This window comes from Patagioenas fasciata, chromosome 7 (genome assembly GCF_037038585.1).
Source record: "Patagioenas fasciata isolate bPatFas1 chromosome 7, bPatFas1.hap1, whole genome shotgun sequence".
Classification (NCBI taxonomy): domain Eukaryota; kingdom Metazoa; phylum Chordata; class Aves; order Columbiformes; family Columbidae; genus Patagioenas; species Patagioenas fasciata.
In genome coordinates this window covers 7619157-7637500 of record NC_092526.1, presented here as the reverse complement: position 1 = coordinate 7637500, position 18344 = coordinate 7619157, and the positions used below count along the sequence as shown (strand labels likewise).

General features: G+C 37.9%; 2 protein-coding genes across 9 annotated transcripts in view; one reads left to right on the top strand and one right to left on the bottom strand.

The window, feature by feature from the left end:
* The window catches only part of CCNT2 (cyclin T2), a 25627-nt gene extending 24710 nt beyond the window's left edge, over window positions 1-917 (top strand). For all 7 annotated transcript variants that reach the window (XM_065841116.2, XM_065841117.2, XM_071810766.1 and 4 more), the window contains one exon: window positions 1-917. This exon is cut by the window's left edge. The gene's annotated coding sequence lies outside the window, so the exon portion shown is untranslated.
* Window positions 918-4426: 3509 nt separating this feature from the next.
* Window positions 4427-18300, bottom strand: MAP3K19 (mitogen-activated protein kinase kinase kinase 19). 2 transcript variants are annotated; one of them, XM_065841115.2, is made up of 11 exons: window positions 18204-18300; window positions 16878-17201; window positions 15839-15930; window positions 15299-15369; window positions 14621-14705; window positions 13575-13816; window positions 13004-13047; window positions 8371-10830; window positions 7129-7281; window positions 6226-6923; window positions 4427-4971 (listed from the first exon to the last, which is right to left on the bottom strand). In XM_065841115.2, exons 4-11 carry the CDS (start codon window positions 15336-15338, stop codon window positions 4905-4907), a joined length of 3789 nt encoding a protein of 1262 aa, XP_065697187.1. In that variant the 5' UTR covers window positions 15339-15369; window positions 15839-15930; window positions 16878-17201; window positions 18204-18300; the 3' UTR covers window positions 4427-4904. The 2 variants fall into 2 exon arrangements, with proteins under 2 accessions (XP_065697187.1, XP_071666858.1); XM_071810757.1 differs by having other exon boundaries at window positions 7129-7278.
* Window positions 18301-18344: the final 44 nt, after the last annotated feature.

The window sequence follows — 18344 nt, the reverse complement described above, 5'->3', positions numbered from 1 at the left end:
CTCTGGATAAGCAATATATTGTACTGTAAATATAGCAATTGCTGTCATAACTTGGATTTAAAGTGTCTGGATGGTAACTAGTGCCTGTCTGATATAAACTGGAAAAGAGCATAGGCCTTCATCCTAAGGTGCTGTTTCAAAAGAAATGTTTCTTATTTTAATTCCGGGAAATTGTGAAATATCATGGATAAAATGTTGCTATTTTACATTGAGATCCAAACAGTGATATTTTTTGGTTTCTCTGTAAAGGATGTCCATAAAACTCATTGGTTTTGGTTTTCAATGTGATTGTAAATACATGAAACTGTATGTGTCTTGTGTCTGAAACTAAATTCCACGTGGTGATAGTAGGGGCTGAGGGGGAGTTTCCCTGACTGAAACCCACTGGGGGGTCAGGGAGTGGGGCGAATTGCAGCCTGGCTGAGCTGATCACAATTAACGGGATCAGCCTCACACGTGAATGACTGAATAAATGCAATAAACAGCTAATAGACAACACTATTACTCTGTTCATCGCTTTGATTACAGATTTTTTTTGTTGTTATAAATTTGAGCACATGCATTATGTAATTTGTAAAATGATGCTGTAGTGGAGACCTTGCTACAACACTATTAAAAATCTTCCCTTTTTGTGAGATAGGAGGTTTGTAGAATAGTGAGATTCTTTCGTATGTTGAATCTTAATCTGTTCCTAATGGTGGGAGTGTTGAAGTAATGTTATCTCACTGTGACCTGGTACTTTGGTATTTGCATAAAATGGCAGTTCTGTATACTCTTTTGGCTAACTGTAAATATAAATGTTTTATATTAGCATAGTTGAATTTTTGAGGTACAGCCATTTGTGTGAGATTAGGAAAAACAACTTTATTTCTAAGAACTTGTACAAAAAACTATTTTCAATAAAATTCCCTACCTCACCTCTATTGTGCAGAAATTATCCCATGTTCCTGCTTAATTTTCCAACTTCATTTGTAAACACAAAGAAGATCCCTTTTCAGTTATTGGCAAAACATTGCTGGTTTTCATCAAATCAATCAAATAGTGGAATGCTTGAAAGTCTGAAGTCTAATTTGTTTCCTTTGCTTCCTTTACATTATGGTGATGAGGTGCTTTATACCTGAAAAGTAAATTCTATAAATTTTATGCCATCTTATGCTCCCTGGGCTTGAGAGCCTGTACCCTGTGGTTTTGCTGTACGGTGACTGGCCAGGCTTCATTTCCTTTTATTTATTTTAGCCGGGGTGGCAGGGGGGGGCAGGGAGTGAAGGGGTGGGTGACAAGAACCTACCAAGGGTCCGTAAGACCTTAGTGGGAGAGGTTCCCAACCCTTGTTCTGCAATGGAGGGGACTGAGCAAACACTTTGTTTGCTTTGTTTGACTGGGATGTAAATGCACGTTCCCATGAGTTCTAAAAATAAGTGTCTGAAAAGACTTGGAAGTTATGCCAAACTGAACTAGCTAATTAACTCCTCCTTTCTCTGAAATGCTTAACTCCTTCCACCTTTAAAGATAAAGATAAGAAAAGCCAGGAGTGTTCTCTTGCCTTGCTACTGGGAATGACTGTTTCTCTGGCTTGGAATTTTTAACCTTCAAAGTTTCAGTACTTGGGTTGAATTCATATATATTCCTGCACTAATAATGACACCATTTTTCTTACCATAGTTCAGAGGCTGTGTTCTTTAATAACACCTGTAAAAGTCACTTTGTGAAGCTGTCTCATGGTGTGGGTCCCTGTGGGAAGCGGAAAGTAGAGGAGAAAAGGCACTGCTGTGCATACTGGAATCCCTTCCTTGGGAAAGCTCTCATTCTTTTTTAATTACGTGCAAAAAACAGAGTTTTGACAGAAGGGTTGTAGAAAATGGTACCAGTTCCTGCTGAACTTTGTGGGAAAAAAGCCACTAATTTTGAACCCAAATAATCTCAGAAGAGAGTGGGACTTCTGTGTTTGGTGTCTGCTTGTGTTTTGAGATGTAAATTTTTACATCATATATGCTGTTTGTAGTTTTGAGACCAGTGTACGATAGCTGGGTTGGCATCCCTACGAACCTGACCTTTTCCTGAGAGTTGAGTAGGAGCTTGAGGCTTTACAATGTACGTGTCCCCTACAATGCCACAAGGACACCATATTTTCTAGTTCTCAAACGTAAGCTCCAAAGCACGAGGAAACTTGGCATCACAGCAAAGTGGTCACATACCTCCAGCCTGCATGCTTTGTAACAGGTTCTTGACTGGTTTTAGAAATGAAGGCTCTTAATACAGGAATGTTTGCCCAGCTCAAATACTCTAACTAATTAAGGAAGTATGACCCTCCCCACTGAGTCACTTTTCATTGAGTTTTTTTCAAGAAGGCTTTTAAGGTTTCTCACCTTTCCTCCTTATTACATTACATACCTTATTACAGGTGCCTGAATTATTTGAATTTTTATGTGAAAATCTATAATCTCATTAAGTAAGAAACATGCAAAGTTAGACTTGTTTACAGAATGTTCTACTAGACTGGATTCAGCCAACATCCTCCTTGGCTCAGCTGTGCTGTGCAGAGGCCTGGGGTGCAATCGCATCTCCCCTCTTCTCCAGTGTCATTAAGTGTAAAGACTTTTGTTACAAGTGCTGGCCTTAAACACCCACCTCATTCTCTAAGGCTGGTTAAACAAAAGCAAAAATGCGCTTTCACATTTTGACTAAAAACTCAGGCTAAAGTATAACAAACCTTGAAGTTGGAAACTAATTTTAGTGTAATTAGCTGGACTAAATATTACATTTAAATTGGAAATAACTAATAACCTTAATGTGAGAGGACTCAGACTTCAACAAAAGATGTCAGTTTTGCTTATAAGACTCGTGCATAACAATGGGGTTTTGCAAGTCCAACCTTTTTTAATAAACTGTACATCCTAAAGCATTCCCGTTCTTTCCCTGCTTATGACCATCATCTCAGCTTCATCTCACACTAAATAAAAACTCGTATTTACTTTGCAGCTTTGTCGGAGACACTACCTTAATCTGAGAAGAATTAAAATCATGAATTATATACATCCCCCTTGAGTTCATATGCCAGGGCTCCTACCTTCATTCTGCAAGATACTTTAACGTGAAGTTGCCATGGATTTTTTAGCATGAGGACCAACTGATACTCTTCAAAATGGGACTGTTAACTGTTTGAAGGTTACTGTGATGTTAGGATTTCTCTTATGCTGGCATAATGTTCTGTCATTGTTATGTGACATTATACCTACAGAAACTATTAATAAAGACTTTTGCTACAAGTACTGATTCCTCTTTGTTTTTATAAAGTTTAGACCAGCCCTCTGAAGTCAGCCCACTGGAATAAAACAAAGTTTGAAAGCTATTTAAGTAACCAAAACATTTAGTGCTCTGGGGAAAGCTGATTTTATCTCCTTTTTGTAAAACACTATTTTTCATGTTACTGATGGCACTGATGTTGGGGTCTTGAATTCTTGAGAGCTCAGCCCTTGTCAGCTATAGGGCTGAGTTTTACTGCAGCTCTTCCTGGAGGCCAGGTGCTCACAAAGACATAAGGTTCACCACATTTTCACACACTGAAACTGATTTTTGGTTTCTACAGTGTCTCATTGCCCTGAAATTTTAAATTTGAAAAATACCAGGAAGAAGCCTTATCAGAAATAAGACAATCTAAATAATAATAAACACCGGATCTTTTTGTTTTATTACTATACAGTAATGTTCTTCAAATTGTATTTAATTTTGTGCAGTTAGTAGCTAGTTGTACTAACTGTAAAAATGACTTTTGTAGTGCAGTTGGAGACTGTTACACATCATCTAATTACATAGTGCTCACTCAGGTGTTTCTCAAAACAGTTCAAACTTCAGAATCAAATTTGTTTTTCTATTTCAGATTAAGGATACTGAAAAATAGCAGTGGACTATCTAGTGATTCAAACGGCACTTTACAGCCTTTGCAAACAGGAGAAGGGTAATGCTCCTGTGCTTTTGCTTCTTTGTATCAGCAAAGAGAAAGGTGAGGATTACAACACATACCTCTGAACACAGAAAATACACCAGAGGGGAACATGTTGCAGAGGCTGTGAAGACTCCAACCTTGGTGATACTCAAAGGGATGAGCAACCTGCCTGTCACTGCTGCTCTGAGCATGGGGCTGGACTGGAGCATTGCCAGAGGCCCCTTCCAACCTCAACCATTCCGTGACCTGAATCTGCCCATAAAATGCACAAAAAGACAGTCATAAAGTTTAGATTCATAATTCTAGCCAGAGAAGGAAATGATCACGATGTAAGCATGGGTATCTTGTGTCATTGTCACTACAGCATCTTGTAGTGACACGGTACCTCAGTAACAAACGCCTCTTATATGTATGCAAAAACTGGTAAATTGTTTTCACCAGCTAAAAGTTAAGGGGCCTGTATAGCTAAACAAAAGCTTCGAGTATGTTTTAAGCAGCTATGTGGCTTGGGCTTCCCATGGGACCATCACAGCATGCTTTTAAGACTCGTTTGAGTAGAGCTTTCACAGAGCTTTCAGCACCCGCAGCGCTTTCTACCAACAATCCATAGGATTTTACAGACATTGGCATTCCAACATTGTACAGACAAACTGGCGCTCCAACTTACCTTGCCTGTCACATACCGGTGATGGTGATGGGCGTTTTTTCTCTTAAAGTCTCTCCAAATACAAGAAAACGTGGTGGCGTGTTCACACTGAAGTAATGTGTGCTCCGTTGAGCACAGACGTTGCAAAAATGTGACTTTAATCATATTGCTGTCTAGTAACAGACTCCTTGCACACGATCACTCTCTCGTTATTTCTGCTGTCACTTTTAAGTCCAGTTCCTTCTGATCTTTTTTCACAAGTGGAAACTTTTTCTATGGAAAATGTATACTCCCTTGGCAAGAGTTCTGAAAAAATCACTGCCTTCCTTTCAGAAAGGGATGGTCCAGCAACTGCAGAGCAGAAGGGCGTTCATGCTGATCTCTGCATTGAGGGTTTGAAAAATCAGTACATAAAATGAACATATATGCATGTCTGTGATATAATTGTAAAATTTAAAGGCAAACTCAGCCTTTATTTTTCCGAATTTCTCCAGTCATTACTTCTGAACATCATTTTTAGGGTTTTTTGATAAATCCGGTAGAAAAGAAGACAGGATTTATGAGAAGAGACTGTTGGAATTCATGAATTATAAAACGGAAATATTTTATTATTACAGAAATCATTCTCTGTTCCTCTAAATTCCTTCTAAAACTTTGAATAATTCTGCTAAGGTGGCTGTTGCAGGTTCACCAAAAACATATGTAAGGAGAACGGCAATTATTTGTTTGATGCTGTGTCCATCAGGCTGCCCTGATCTCCAATCAGCGTCATTTATTTTAAGGTGCCCATTTGGAATTACAGGATTGTAATTACCATATTGGTTTCCTAAAGCCAAGGGCTTTGGGCTTTTTCAACCTTTAATTTGGAGAAGAACAGGGAAGGAGTTAAGGACACCGATTTGTCAACTAATAAACTAATAGGAAAGATGGGCTGAGGGAGGCATTTATATTCAGGACACGGTGAGATCATACATTAGAACTTTGCCACCACAAGTGCATCCTGACTTTTGAAAAGGTGAATACTTCCTACAAAATGCTTTTTATCTGTGTGTTTTTTCCCACCTAACAATTCCTTCTACTTTTTAAACACCGTTCTCTCTGAATCAAAGTATATATGATGTCTCTATAGAAAGTCCTATAATTTTCAAACAAGTATGTAATTCCTGGATCAGCAGTGATAACAGATTTTTCCGCTGTAGAAAGTAAAGAACGAAGTAAAAGCTCTTCATTTAGAATATTGTCCTCAAAACAACTTGCGTGACCCAGGCCAGACTTAGCCAATGAGATAATGGAACAGCAAGACACCTCCAAGTAATGAATCAAACATTTTGTCTAAAACCCAGTGGTGCCATGTTTCTACACAAAAACTGCAGGTAAAGTGCATGATGAGTATAAAGCCTACAAAAAGAGAATTTGTGAGAGCTTTTTTATACTACTATAGAGAGTAAAGCTCTTTTATGTACACTATTATTTAAAGGCTTTCCTGCAATTTTGAAGACCTGTTCATTTACAATACAGTTCTTCTCTATCACATGTACCATACAAGAAGTAACCTAAACTGCCATCAACAATCTCTTACTACGCAAACTACTTGCATTTTTCCTTTCCTTTAAAAACCAGTTAAAAATCGACATACCTGGTTAAGCACGCATGCACAAAATCCACTGCAGCACTGGAAAACCGGTCAGGTAGGGAAGGCATCAGTCCTCTGTGGGCCCCGATGTAGAACATGGCTGCTATCCTATCCATGGAAGCCAACGGCGGTTTTCCTGTTGCCATCTCAAAAACGGTGCAGCCAACACTCCAGATGTCTGATTTTCTTCCGTATCCAGATTCGTTTATAACTTCTGGTGCCATCCAGTATGGAGTCCCATGCACAGACTTGAGCATCTCGCTCTGTGTGCCACTGAGGCTTACCCGAGCTAAACGCCTGGCACAGCCAAAGTCAATCAGCTTTACTATACCATTTGGCATGAGCATCACATTATTGCCTTTGATATCTCTGTGTACCACACAATTGTCATGTAAATAGGCCACCCCTTGTAGAATCTGTTTTGTATATCTACAAAGGACAATTTCTGGTAATGGACCAAAGCGATTAATAACACTAGAAATTGAGCCACCAGGAACAAACTCCATGAAAATGCTCAAAATGTTGTCTTCCAGACAAGTTCCTAAATAAGCTACAATATTGATGTGCTTCAATGTCTTCAAAAGATCGACTTCCTCATGAAACTTCTGATACTCTTTTTCTGTAGTGAGTTGATCTGATGTATCCAAAACAATCTCTTTTACAGCTATCAACTGTCCCTGGCTTGTCAGACCGCAGTATACCTACAATGAAACTAGCATTCATTAAAATGAAACATGAAATGAAACTGCGCATTTGCTTATTTTAAACAGTACCTTCGTGTTTGTCATGTTTCATTGTATAATCCAAAATATTTGTTATTTGTTGAATAGGACAACAGCCAGTTATAAGGTAAGAGATAACTCAAAGACAACCAGCACAACTCTTAACATTTAGATGTTAACTTACTGTGCCGTAGGCTCCCTTTCCAAGGACTTCACCTCTTGTCCACGTGATGGGATCTTTGTTAGTTAAACTGCTTCCTGGTAACTTAGTAGAGTCCTCAAAGTTTAGGAGGTTACTTTCTTCATTTGATGCCAAAAAGGCTTTACTGTAACTCTGCTTGAAAGATGATGTGTGAGGAGAAAGTAGAGAGAAAAATAAAGGCTTCACGTTACCCTTAGGTTTTTTATAAGGAGTAATTTTTACCTGATATGACTTTTCTCTATAGATTTTTATATGTATATATATATATATACTCATTGCCTAGGTCACCAATTCAATTGCTATACTAAAATTACGTAAATATTTTCAAGCATATATCACAATAGTGCATAACCAAAAGGGTATAGCATGACATCTTTTTCCATTGACATGAAAAGAGACAAAAGGAACACTTAAAAAAACAGGATATACATCTGCTTACTACTTGTTTGTGCATCATGTAGGTACAGTTTGCTAAGCTGAAGAGTGAATATGACTATCTCTAGGTAACCCAAATCTGATGAAAACAATTTGCACGACTTCACAGGAAGAAGAGACTGCTTCAAGGAAGCATAAAGCGTATCAACATGTAGTGAAATGAATTTCCTTATAAATTTGTAATTTAAATAGACAAAAAGCTAACAGCTAAGGAAAAGCAGTACTGGTAGATAAGCACCTTAGCAGGTGAAGGTTCTTAATTGGCTTGAGGGTCAGAATCTAAGCCTTCTGAGATTGAAGTTTTGATTATATTAATTAAACTGCCTTAAGTCTGTCTGATAAGCTGATACTTGTAGTTCATACCTAGAAAAGTATCTGGTTGCACTCAAAGATTCAATGACATTGCCCTTTTTGGATATACAAGAACCATTTGTATTGTCTTTTCATATTCCTTAGGAGTCAAGAACTCAAGATCTTTTGCCTTGCCTCTTTTTATACATGCTCTTCAGTTAAAATAGCCTCTCCTTCATATTCACTACAATGTCTCAGTGTATCTTGACTCATCATATAAGCCTTGATGGCTATTCCTATCATAACATAGTACCATCTGCTTTGTGTCCTGACACGCAGCCTTTAACACAGGTATCCTCAGCTCAGCACTGGAAGAATCAGTGGGCAGCTGGCCCAAGGAAAAGATCATTCATGAGCACACACTTCCTATCTTTCAGGCAAAAGTGCATTGAAGGATCACTCAAAGGAGCTAGCAATTTACAAGAAATTAACCTTTACCTTGTCTAGAGCACTATATACTATTGCTCCATCTCCATTCATCATATTTTCTTCTTCTTTAGTATGTGTATTTTGCATTTTAGAACCTGCATTTTTTGTTCTTGAAGAGTTGGTGTCTTTTTCTTCAAGCATCAGCAATTCTTCAGCCAGACAACAAAGCAATTCATCAGTCACATCCTTATTATCTGCCCAGGACAAAACATTTTGACTTGTCTGGAAACTGGGGCTTGTAGCATTTTTTGTCTGAATCTCTGAGGGCTGAGTCAATGCATTTGCCAGACCACTGTTTTGAGGTGTGTATGCCCAACTGTGATTTAAGTTTTTTGCAGGAGACTGGCACTCCAGTCCATCTGAAAAGGGAAATGCTTCATGTTTACTTATAGCCCTGAAGGACGCCTGCTCTGGTTCCAGGCCTTTGCAGCCATCCACATCCACCCTGCACTGAGGCACACAAAGGTTCTGCTCTGTTGTTAGCAGACTGGTGCTTAGAGCAACACATTCACTGTAGTTTTTATCACTGAGCTGAAGAAGATTCTGGCTGCAGGTAGCAGCTCTCTGATGGCTGAATATATCCTGACTGTCTAAAGACTGCTCCAAAGAAACTTCTTTAATAGTTGTTAAGTTTGAATTTGAAAAATAATTCTTTTGCTTCATTGATTGTGCAGGCTCTTCTAAAAACATCAGCTGATGATCTGCGTCTTCATGAAACAGTGTCACACTCCTTGAAGTGTTTATTTGAAAATCTGAATCAGAATTTATTACATTATTTTGCTCTGTGTTGCTGTCACTCAACTCGGTACTTCTGTCCTTGGCAATTAAACCTTTCTGCTTTTTTTTAGTGCCAGGTATGGTCTTTTTTGGCTTAGAGTATGTTCTCTTTGGACTATTTCTTACTCGGCTGCTCTCTCTCCCTTTACTGCAGGTAGATCTGCGAGTGCTAGCGGTGCATCTCCTAGATGGAGCAGAACAGACATCTCTATAAAATTCATTCTCATGTTGATCAAGCTCTCGCTTGTGGGAATAGACGGGAGTCCCAAACATTTCGTAAATACCTGGGCCTTTGTCATTTGAATTTATTTTCTTGAACATGTCACTATATTTCAGATCTACAAAATCTGAAGCAGACTGTGCACATGGCAGAGAAAGCGGAGTAACAGGTTTCTTTAACATAACTGAATTTTTGCAACTGCAGGAAAAACTTTGCTTTCTAAGTTTCTGAGCACTCTGAGCAAAATGGTCTTTGTCTGCTTGAGAGGAGTTCTTTTGATGCTTCAGGGAAGTCCCAGATTCCATGTGTGACAATTCCAGAGATGGAAAAATATGATGCTTGGCATTACATTTTGTGGAAATCTCATTAGAAACAACTAAGCCTTCAGATGCATTTATCTTGCTACTCATTTTAGTTTTTGATGAATATTTATTTCTATTCATCTTTATTTTACTTTTATCATTTTCTTTGCGAGCAAGAACGTTGAAGCTCTGAGTAACATGAGGAGGAAGGCTACGAAGGAGACTCTTTTTTGTGGCAGGCTGTTTGGCAATATGTGGTTCCCTAGTGGGTTCTTGTTCAGAGAATGTAACTTGGACAACAGGTACAAGGTCACTTTCATCTTTTGAAGGTGTTTCTGACATTGCTTCTTTTTCCATTTCAACTTCCGAGAGACAAACGCTATTTTCTGTCTGTTTTCCAGAAGGATCTTGCACTTCTGCTCTGGGAATTACCACAGCTACAGGATTATCTTCTAAGGCATGATAGGACTCTATCACTTTATTTTTGCAGGAAGAATCTAAATCTTGATTGTCAAGCACAAGGTTCACACTCGTAGTATTTTCATGTGGTCTATAATCCAGTATTATGTCTGTAGCATTTTCTTCCTCTAGCCCAGTTCTACAGCAACTACCTGCTCTTCTTCCCTCATCACCAGCTCTCAAGGCATCTCTGTTGCTTGGCATTGTAAATGTTGTCGGAGCTGTAAATATTCCACAGTCTATCAGCGCATTACTTGAGCTCAAGCAAGGATGACTGTCATCACAGAAACTGGCTTGGGTCATAAGTTCTACGTGCTTAAATGCCACTGAAAACTGATACTTCGTCTGATCATTTTTTTCAGCATTTGTAGCTATATCAGCTTCCCTCCACTTTAAACTGTTCTGAATTTCTTTCTTGTTACTAGGGTACTTGTAATAGTTACTCATGCTGAAGTAGTACAGGTCTTTCACTGGAGTGAACTTCTCAGAAACAGTAGCCACAATCAGCTCTGATGGCTTCTCAGTGTGTCTTTTTAATAGACTATCTAACTGATACTGATAACATTTAGTAACTGGTTTTAGAGGCCGAGGAACAGAGTTCATAATATCCAAAATATTTCTGATGTTGGTGCTTTCCTTGACACTACTATCTTCTAGAGGTACAAGATGAATTGTTCTTACAGGTTGAAATGCCACTGGTGGCAAATGAAACTGTAATTTCCATAAAAAATGTTAATAATGTGCAACACAATAGATACAGATAAAATCTAGTTACTAAGAACCAAGAAGACTAAGAAAAAAAAGTCAGAAAAAGATTATTCTTTTATATATTCCCATATTTAACTGAATATGAAATGTAATATCAAAACCTGGAGTAAGTACACTAATTTTCTCATATCATTACACAAATTTTCTCACATCCAGAATTATTTCTAAGTATTTCATAGCAGAGAAAGTGGGATCCTTTGCTATAAGGCACAAGTCATCCTCCATAACTTAAAAATAATAAACTTTGTCCACACATACAAATAATCTGGTCAGTTATTAACTATGCCTTATGTCACATAGCATGTTTGCTACAGGACAGGCTGGTCAGTGGCTTCATGTGCCAAAGTTTCTTTCTTGCTGTGCACTCTCACTGAATGAGTGCATCAGTCTTTGCTGATGTTTAAAGTTTTTTATGTAATTGCCCAAAGTGCGCTGACACCAGATCTCGTCTAAGCAATTTTTAAAAAGCAAAAGCTAGGCTCTTATAACAGAATGCTATTTTATCCATGGCGAAAACAATTCTTACAAATTATTTATCAGTTTTAAAAGACGTTATTATAAATCTAAAATTATATGTCTTCCATATGTTTAGTGTAGCCTTATAAAACTCCATAAACAGTGTTACACAGGCCACAGATTCAGCTCAGAGAGTTTTGAGCACACTGGAAGACAGCAAAGTGTGCACTTTGCTCTCAGTGTCATTGAACTGATAGCTGCCCAAAGGCCATTTTTACATGGCAGCTAACACAGAAATTTGTTGTAGGGGAGATGTATTTTATTTTTCTCCCCTTCTTGCTTCTCTTCCCATCCCATTAGTTGAAATGTACTGTATATCTTTGAAAGAGTACAGGTCGGAGAATCTGAGTACTTTGTTGTGATTATTTAGGTGAACAGCAAGAATAATTTTCTGAAAATAATATTACTGTTCTTTATTTTACAGGAAAATGAGAAAAAATAAGCTTGGATATACTTTATCTTTTTTATGCAAATGAATGCAATAAAAATAATCACACAGTCATATGCTTTGAGTACTCATTTGCATATCTATATCAACATCAGTTTGCATTCTGTAGGAGGTTTTTGTTTGCATTCCAAGGGCAAACTCAGGTTTGAATGCGCCAGGAAAAACAACGTGTGTTGGTTTGCAATGTACAGTTCTGAAGGCTTTGTCTAGTCTGCATGGCATTAGTATGAACGCTCAGTTTATCCCAAGTGATACGCTTCTAGAAATCACCACAGCCCAAGACACGGAATAAGGCTGTATTAAATCACACTGAGGTCAGAAAACCTATTTTTCTTAAACACTTCCCTTCATTTGGAATGTTTTTTCCTGTCCGAACTCTTGCTATTACTTCTGTACTTTACTTTTTTCCTGTGTACACTGTTGTATTCTGTAGTGGGTTCACTAAAGTACACAGCTGATTCAATGAGTCGAGTCTTTTGTACAAAGGACTCTTAATTAATATCCATAAAGACCAAATTATCTTTTTTCTAAATACAGTATCTTTTGTAACTTTTGAGGGTCATGTGTTCTGAAGCACCGATACATGTAAAATTGCTACTTTGTTTGTAAGTGCAAAAGTTTTGTCAAAAATCCTGTTTCCACTCTTCACAAAATGTCAGGTCAAATATGTTTAATCCTAAAACCTTATTTTTTATTTGCTAGCATGATAAATTTCAGCAATTATCTAATATCAAGACTGTTCTTTAACTCAGCTTCAATTTTAAAGTACCACTCAATACAAGAAAATTATTTTTCTTTGTTTAAAATTTGGCAAAATTAGACATCTAACAGGTTTAACATACAGGATGCACTTACTGTAAATTAACTTACATATTTATATTTTTATAAAGTTTTCTATCTTTATGAACTTCAAACCATTTACCCTAGAAAATCCCTAATGTAGCACCTTACTGACAAGTTATCGATATACTTCTGAAGATTTGCTCACACACACATATATATAATATATGTAAAAATACTTTGCGTGCATCCAAAAAACTGAAGACCAGGCAGAGGAAATTACCTATGCTACTTCTGTATTTCTATTTTTAAGGTTTTGAAAGCATAAAGTATTCTTAGTGGTGTTCAGCTTTACATATATTGCCATCTTACCTCAGATTCCTTGTTCCTGGTTTTTAGCATTGCTATATTTAACCCTGAAAAATCAAAACAAAGGAAGTGTTAATTTCATATTCTTAAGCAGACTACAATTTTCATCTATAAATTAATTTCAAACTGTAGGGTTCTGGGGACCAAGAATCTGTCTGATGTGTGGTTATAGGACTATACTATAAATCTGCTATGCAGAAAAAGAAATAATTTGAAATTATATTAATATTAATATTGCCAGAATGAAGAAAAAAGTGAAAGAGATGCCATCATGGCTCCTCTCCAGCTACAGAATATGACACGTTACATTTTGTGGGCTCAGTTTCATTATAGAGTGTACCAGGAATGGTGAAATCTGTCATTGCTTCTCTTTATCTCCTTCATTCTGCAAATACACACACCAAGATTATTAAAGAAGAGGGTCACCATGGCTGAACTCTACTTCAGGTGAAGTCAAATAGATATAAACGCAACTTAAAGTTTAAAGAAAAAGGACTTCTAAGACTTTGCCATCTAATTTGATAAGCAACATGTAACTTTATTTAAAAGCTGTGACTTTTAAAATTGAACTTACTTTGTTGTACTTGTGCTTTTAATATCTGAAAAGCATCTAAATCCATAAACGACTTTGAAATGTTAGATTCTGGGCATGAGGCTTGTAGGAGAAAGCTGAAGTCAAAGCCATGCTCTATGTTCTCTTTCTTCAGGAAGAAAGGTAAGGAAGTGTGATGCCTCAGGTGTAATGCTAGCTGATTTTCACTTGGAAAATATGTCACCTGTTGACCTGGCCATGGTCTGGATGTTGGTGCTATCTGGCTAAAAGGCAAAACCAAAAAAACAAAATACCATGTGAAAATAGGTGGATGGAGCCTACTCAGTTCAAATAATCACGGCGAGTGGAGAACAATGTGAACAACAAATTTCTAAGATCCAAGAAAGCCAAACTATGTTTTCTTTCTTGGTCCATCTGGGAAGTTGTGGCTCTCCCTGGAATGCAATGCTAGAGATTGACAAGTGAGAATTAATGACAAACAATGCAAACTGAACAACAATAGGAATGGAACAACATATTTCCCATCTTCCCCTTCTTGACAAAAACAGATTGCTTCCAGTATGTGTTTTTTATGAATCATCACAAAAGAGTGTCAGAAGAATTCTGAAGACCAGATGTGCCTTTGTTATTTATTATATAAAATATGGTATGGCCTGCCTGAAAGAACAGAGGCTGTGCTGACAAGCCTCAGGTTTCTGCCACCTGCTTTCTGAAGAATAAAAAAATCCAATCTGGACAAAGATAAATAGTGTGACTGAGAAGATAGCCTAAATTAATTTTTAAATTGTATGCATGATAATTGTCTGGTTTTAATAAATCAAATGCTGATCTAAAACCATATACCACATGTGTTTTCATATTGTACTAAATATTTTGTCCACCTAGTGCAATATTGTGCCTCCAGCAACGGCCAGTACTTGACAATGGGAAGACAGAAACACTATACGACATACATAGATGTATAGAACATCTGGCACTAATGAAATAATTTCTTACTCCTAGATGACTACCTGCTTTGTCTCAATTTTTGCATACCCAACTGCAAATTAAATATTAATACTACTCACCTGTTTTTTCCCAGAGCTTTGTATGACTGATGCACTTCTTTAATTATCTTATCTGCATTCTGGAGAGCAACGACACTTCCACAACCTGCAAATATACATTAGTATTTGCATAAAAGCAGTCCAGGTCACTGACCAGTAACACAATGCAAATGCAGTTAGTTTTGGACATTAAAATATTAGAAATACAAGTGACTATCAGAACTAAAAAAAAAAAAAAAAAAAAAAAAAAAACCACACCCAAAAAACCCCAGCATGTTTCATTTTATTAAGATACCTATACATACCTATACATACGCCCCAATATATAATTTTTAGAAATGTGAATGCATAAATCCGAATTATTTTTAGTTACTTAGGTAAGTGTATTAATTCAATGTCCTATAAAAGCAAAGAACACCCAAGAAAGTTCCAATTACAGCTCCTATTTCAGTAGGACAGAAATATAATAAAAATATTGACGGAAACACTGCAAAAGTAGAGTGTTTAAAAATACGAAAGCTATCAAAACAAAAACAAATTCCAGGGCTTTTCAAAGGTGGAAAATAACTCTGAATTTGGTTTCAAAGTTTTTTGTGGTTGTTTGGCTTCAACAAGTAGTGACTTCAAGTTAACGTTGTACTTTTTCTTATTCAGATCCCACATGTTACAATTTATACATATAATCTTTGGTTAGACTACCTTCTTTTCTTCTCCTCCTATTTTGTTTGTTGTCAGACATACTGTCCTTAGATGTATTAAGGTCCAGAAACCTGAAAAAATGTTTCATAATTGGTCTCCAATTCACGTGTACAAAGCACTACTGTATATTTCATTATTTTAGAGCCATAAGACAAAAGCAACACTTAAAAAATACTTGAAATCATTACAAATATTATGATTTTACTTAATATCCAATGCCCTCTCCTGCAAACAGACAGAACCAAACCTCAACATACACTATGTTGAATAAGACATGAAACTGTCAGTATTATTTTGCTGATATTATCCTCACTGTTGGACCAGAAGGCAACACTACACACTTGGGAGGTAATTGCATTTTCGACATATTACTGAGAAACCAAATCCAAATTCAATGGTTATCTTTGCCTACTTGGTCAAAACTATGAGCAAAAGAGGTTCAACATCCAAAACTTTCTGACCACAGAATAACTTGAACACTGCAGCCTCAAAAAATCTCTTTGATAACTATTTCCAAAAAAATGTGAACTCAACACTTACGTTGCGTATTTCTGTACAAAATTCTATTTTCTTTCTCCTTGTTTCCTCAAATGCATATTTTTTACCTCATTGCTTGTCCTTACATCACTGAACTGAAAAAAAACAGTTTGTTTTATACATCTTCCACACCAAGTAGTATGTAAGATTTTCAACATTCATTATACATTTCATTACAAATTATTCCTAATAGCAATCTCAGATACTACACCAGCAATGTTTTTTTCTTTTCTTTTCTTTTTTTTTTTTTTTTGAGTTCCCTTATACATTCCTATTCTTAATTTATTAATAAATACCTATTTTTTTCCCTTGGCAGCTGAGCTCAGGGCTCTCAGTAGTATGGGGTATGGGTATGGGGTAAAAACACCTAATGTCAAAATACTACCAATGGTAAGATATATGCAAAAGTAACAATCAGTGTAGCCATATGACACTAAGGAATCCTTTCATTTCAAAGTTGCTACAGAATCAGTAAAAGGAAGGGGCCTAGGAGGTTTTTGTTGGATTCAGTAGCATTTTGCCACTCAGTACTGCTAGTCAGGAGAAGAATTGGGCTTTTGTTACTGATTCTATCAGCAAAAAATATAACTGCTTGGAAGCATGCAACAGCCTTCCCAAGAGACTCATGCATTTATCCTAGATTAAATCAAGCTTTAATAAAAATTTTATATAACACTTTTTATCTGATGAAAGCGCGCTGTTTAGTAACTATGTAATAGCTGGACATCAGACAGTATTGTAATTCTTAGTTCACAGAAGAGGAAACAGAGAACCTATAGCTACTTTCAAATTATCTACAGCTGATGATCAAGGTCATCCAACGAACTGTGCAAAAGTGTCTATAGAAGTCAGCACTCTTGATTTCTCATCTTTATGCTAAATAACAGATAAGCCATTGAAGTGTATATCCATTATATTAGTCTGCTAAGAGTCATACTAGATGGCGAACTCCTTCAAACTTTACTTTTTTTTGGGATACACAAAAAACCTTCTGAAATAATAACTGAAAAGATTTTATAAAAAGGTATAAACAACTTCTCACCTGGTGTTTCAGTAGCAAAGTGTGAAAGAGGCACAGCAACCTGCAGAGAAGTTACAGAGCATCTTCAGCTCACAGCTTGTCTCCCTTTGCTGGACAGCGGGGAATTTAAACAGTAATTACATACACTTTTATTTTATTTTTTGGCGTGTTTTTCTGACTGAGGAGCAGTTACTACCATTTCTGAGGCAAGATCTTCTGCGGGAAAATCGCCTGTGCAGCTCCTGCCACATGAAGCTGTTGAGTTTACACGATGTTGCCGCGGCAACTCCAACCCCCCCGGGGGCGTTTGGCTTGGAGGAGTTTGATTCAAAGAGCAGTGGTGACCTGTGAAAGCAAACACAGCTCAACTCAGGGGCAGCGTTTCCAGCTCTGATCACAGGACAGTTCTCCCAGCATCCAAAGCAAAGTGTATCTCTCTTTTCTATTTACCTCCACTTATGTTCTTTGTTCCTTATCTATTTCCACATCATTTTAACTTTGCATTCAGTCCTCTCACCCAGACGCTCCCCATTACCCATTAATAGATTTTACTAGTTTTTTTTTTCTCCTTTACACAGAATCACAAACTGGTTGGGGTTGAAGGGACCTCTGGAGATCATCCAGTCCAACCCACCTGCTAAAGCAGGTTCACCAGAGCAGATCACATAGGCGGGTTTCAGGCGGGTTTGAATGTCTCCAGAGAAGGAGACTCCACAGCCTCTCTGGGCAGCCTGTTCAGGGCTCTGGCACCTCACAGGAAAGAAGTTTCTGCTCATATTTAGATGGAACCTCCTGTGCTTCACTCTGTGCCCACTGCCCTTCATCCTGTCACTGGGAACCACTGAAAGGAGTCTGGTCCACCCTCTTGACACCCACCCTTGAGATATTGTGTACCTGGCACACAACCAACCTAACGGTGACAAGGCGTGACACCAGTCACACCACAGAAACTTGGCCACCCAGCCGGTGAGCACTTTATTTACCCTCTTGGGCTGCCCCTGACGAAGCTGCAGGGTCTCTGGGAGCAGCTCGTGCCTCAGCTTCACAGAATCACAGAATGTCAGGGATTGGAAGGGACCTCGAAAGCTCATTCAGTCCAGTCCCCCACCGGAGCAGGAACACCCAGCTGAGGTTACACAGGAAGGTGTCCAGGTGGGTTTGAATGTCTGCAGAGAAGGAGACTCCACAATCCCCCTGGGCAGCCTGGGCCAGGCTCTGTCACCCTCGCTGAGAAGTTTTTTCTCAAATTTAAATGGAACCTCCTGTGTTTCAGTTTATACCCATTGCCCCTTGTCCTGTCATTTGTTGTCACCGAGAAGAGCCTGGCTCCATCCTCCTGATACTCACCTATTACATATTTATAAACATTAATGAGGTCATTAAGGCTTCGCACCGCCTTGAGGTAACGGCCCGTGGGGCACTTCAGCCAGCTGCCAGCGCGGGTGTCCCCTCCTATAGAGGGCTGCGGGGAAGAGGGGACCGGGTGGC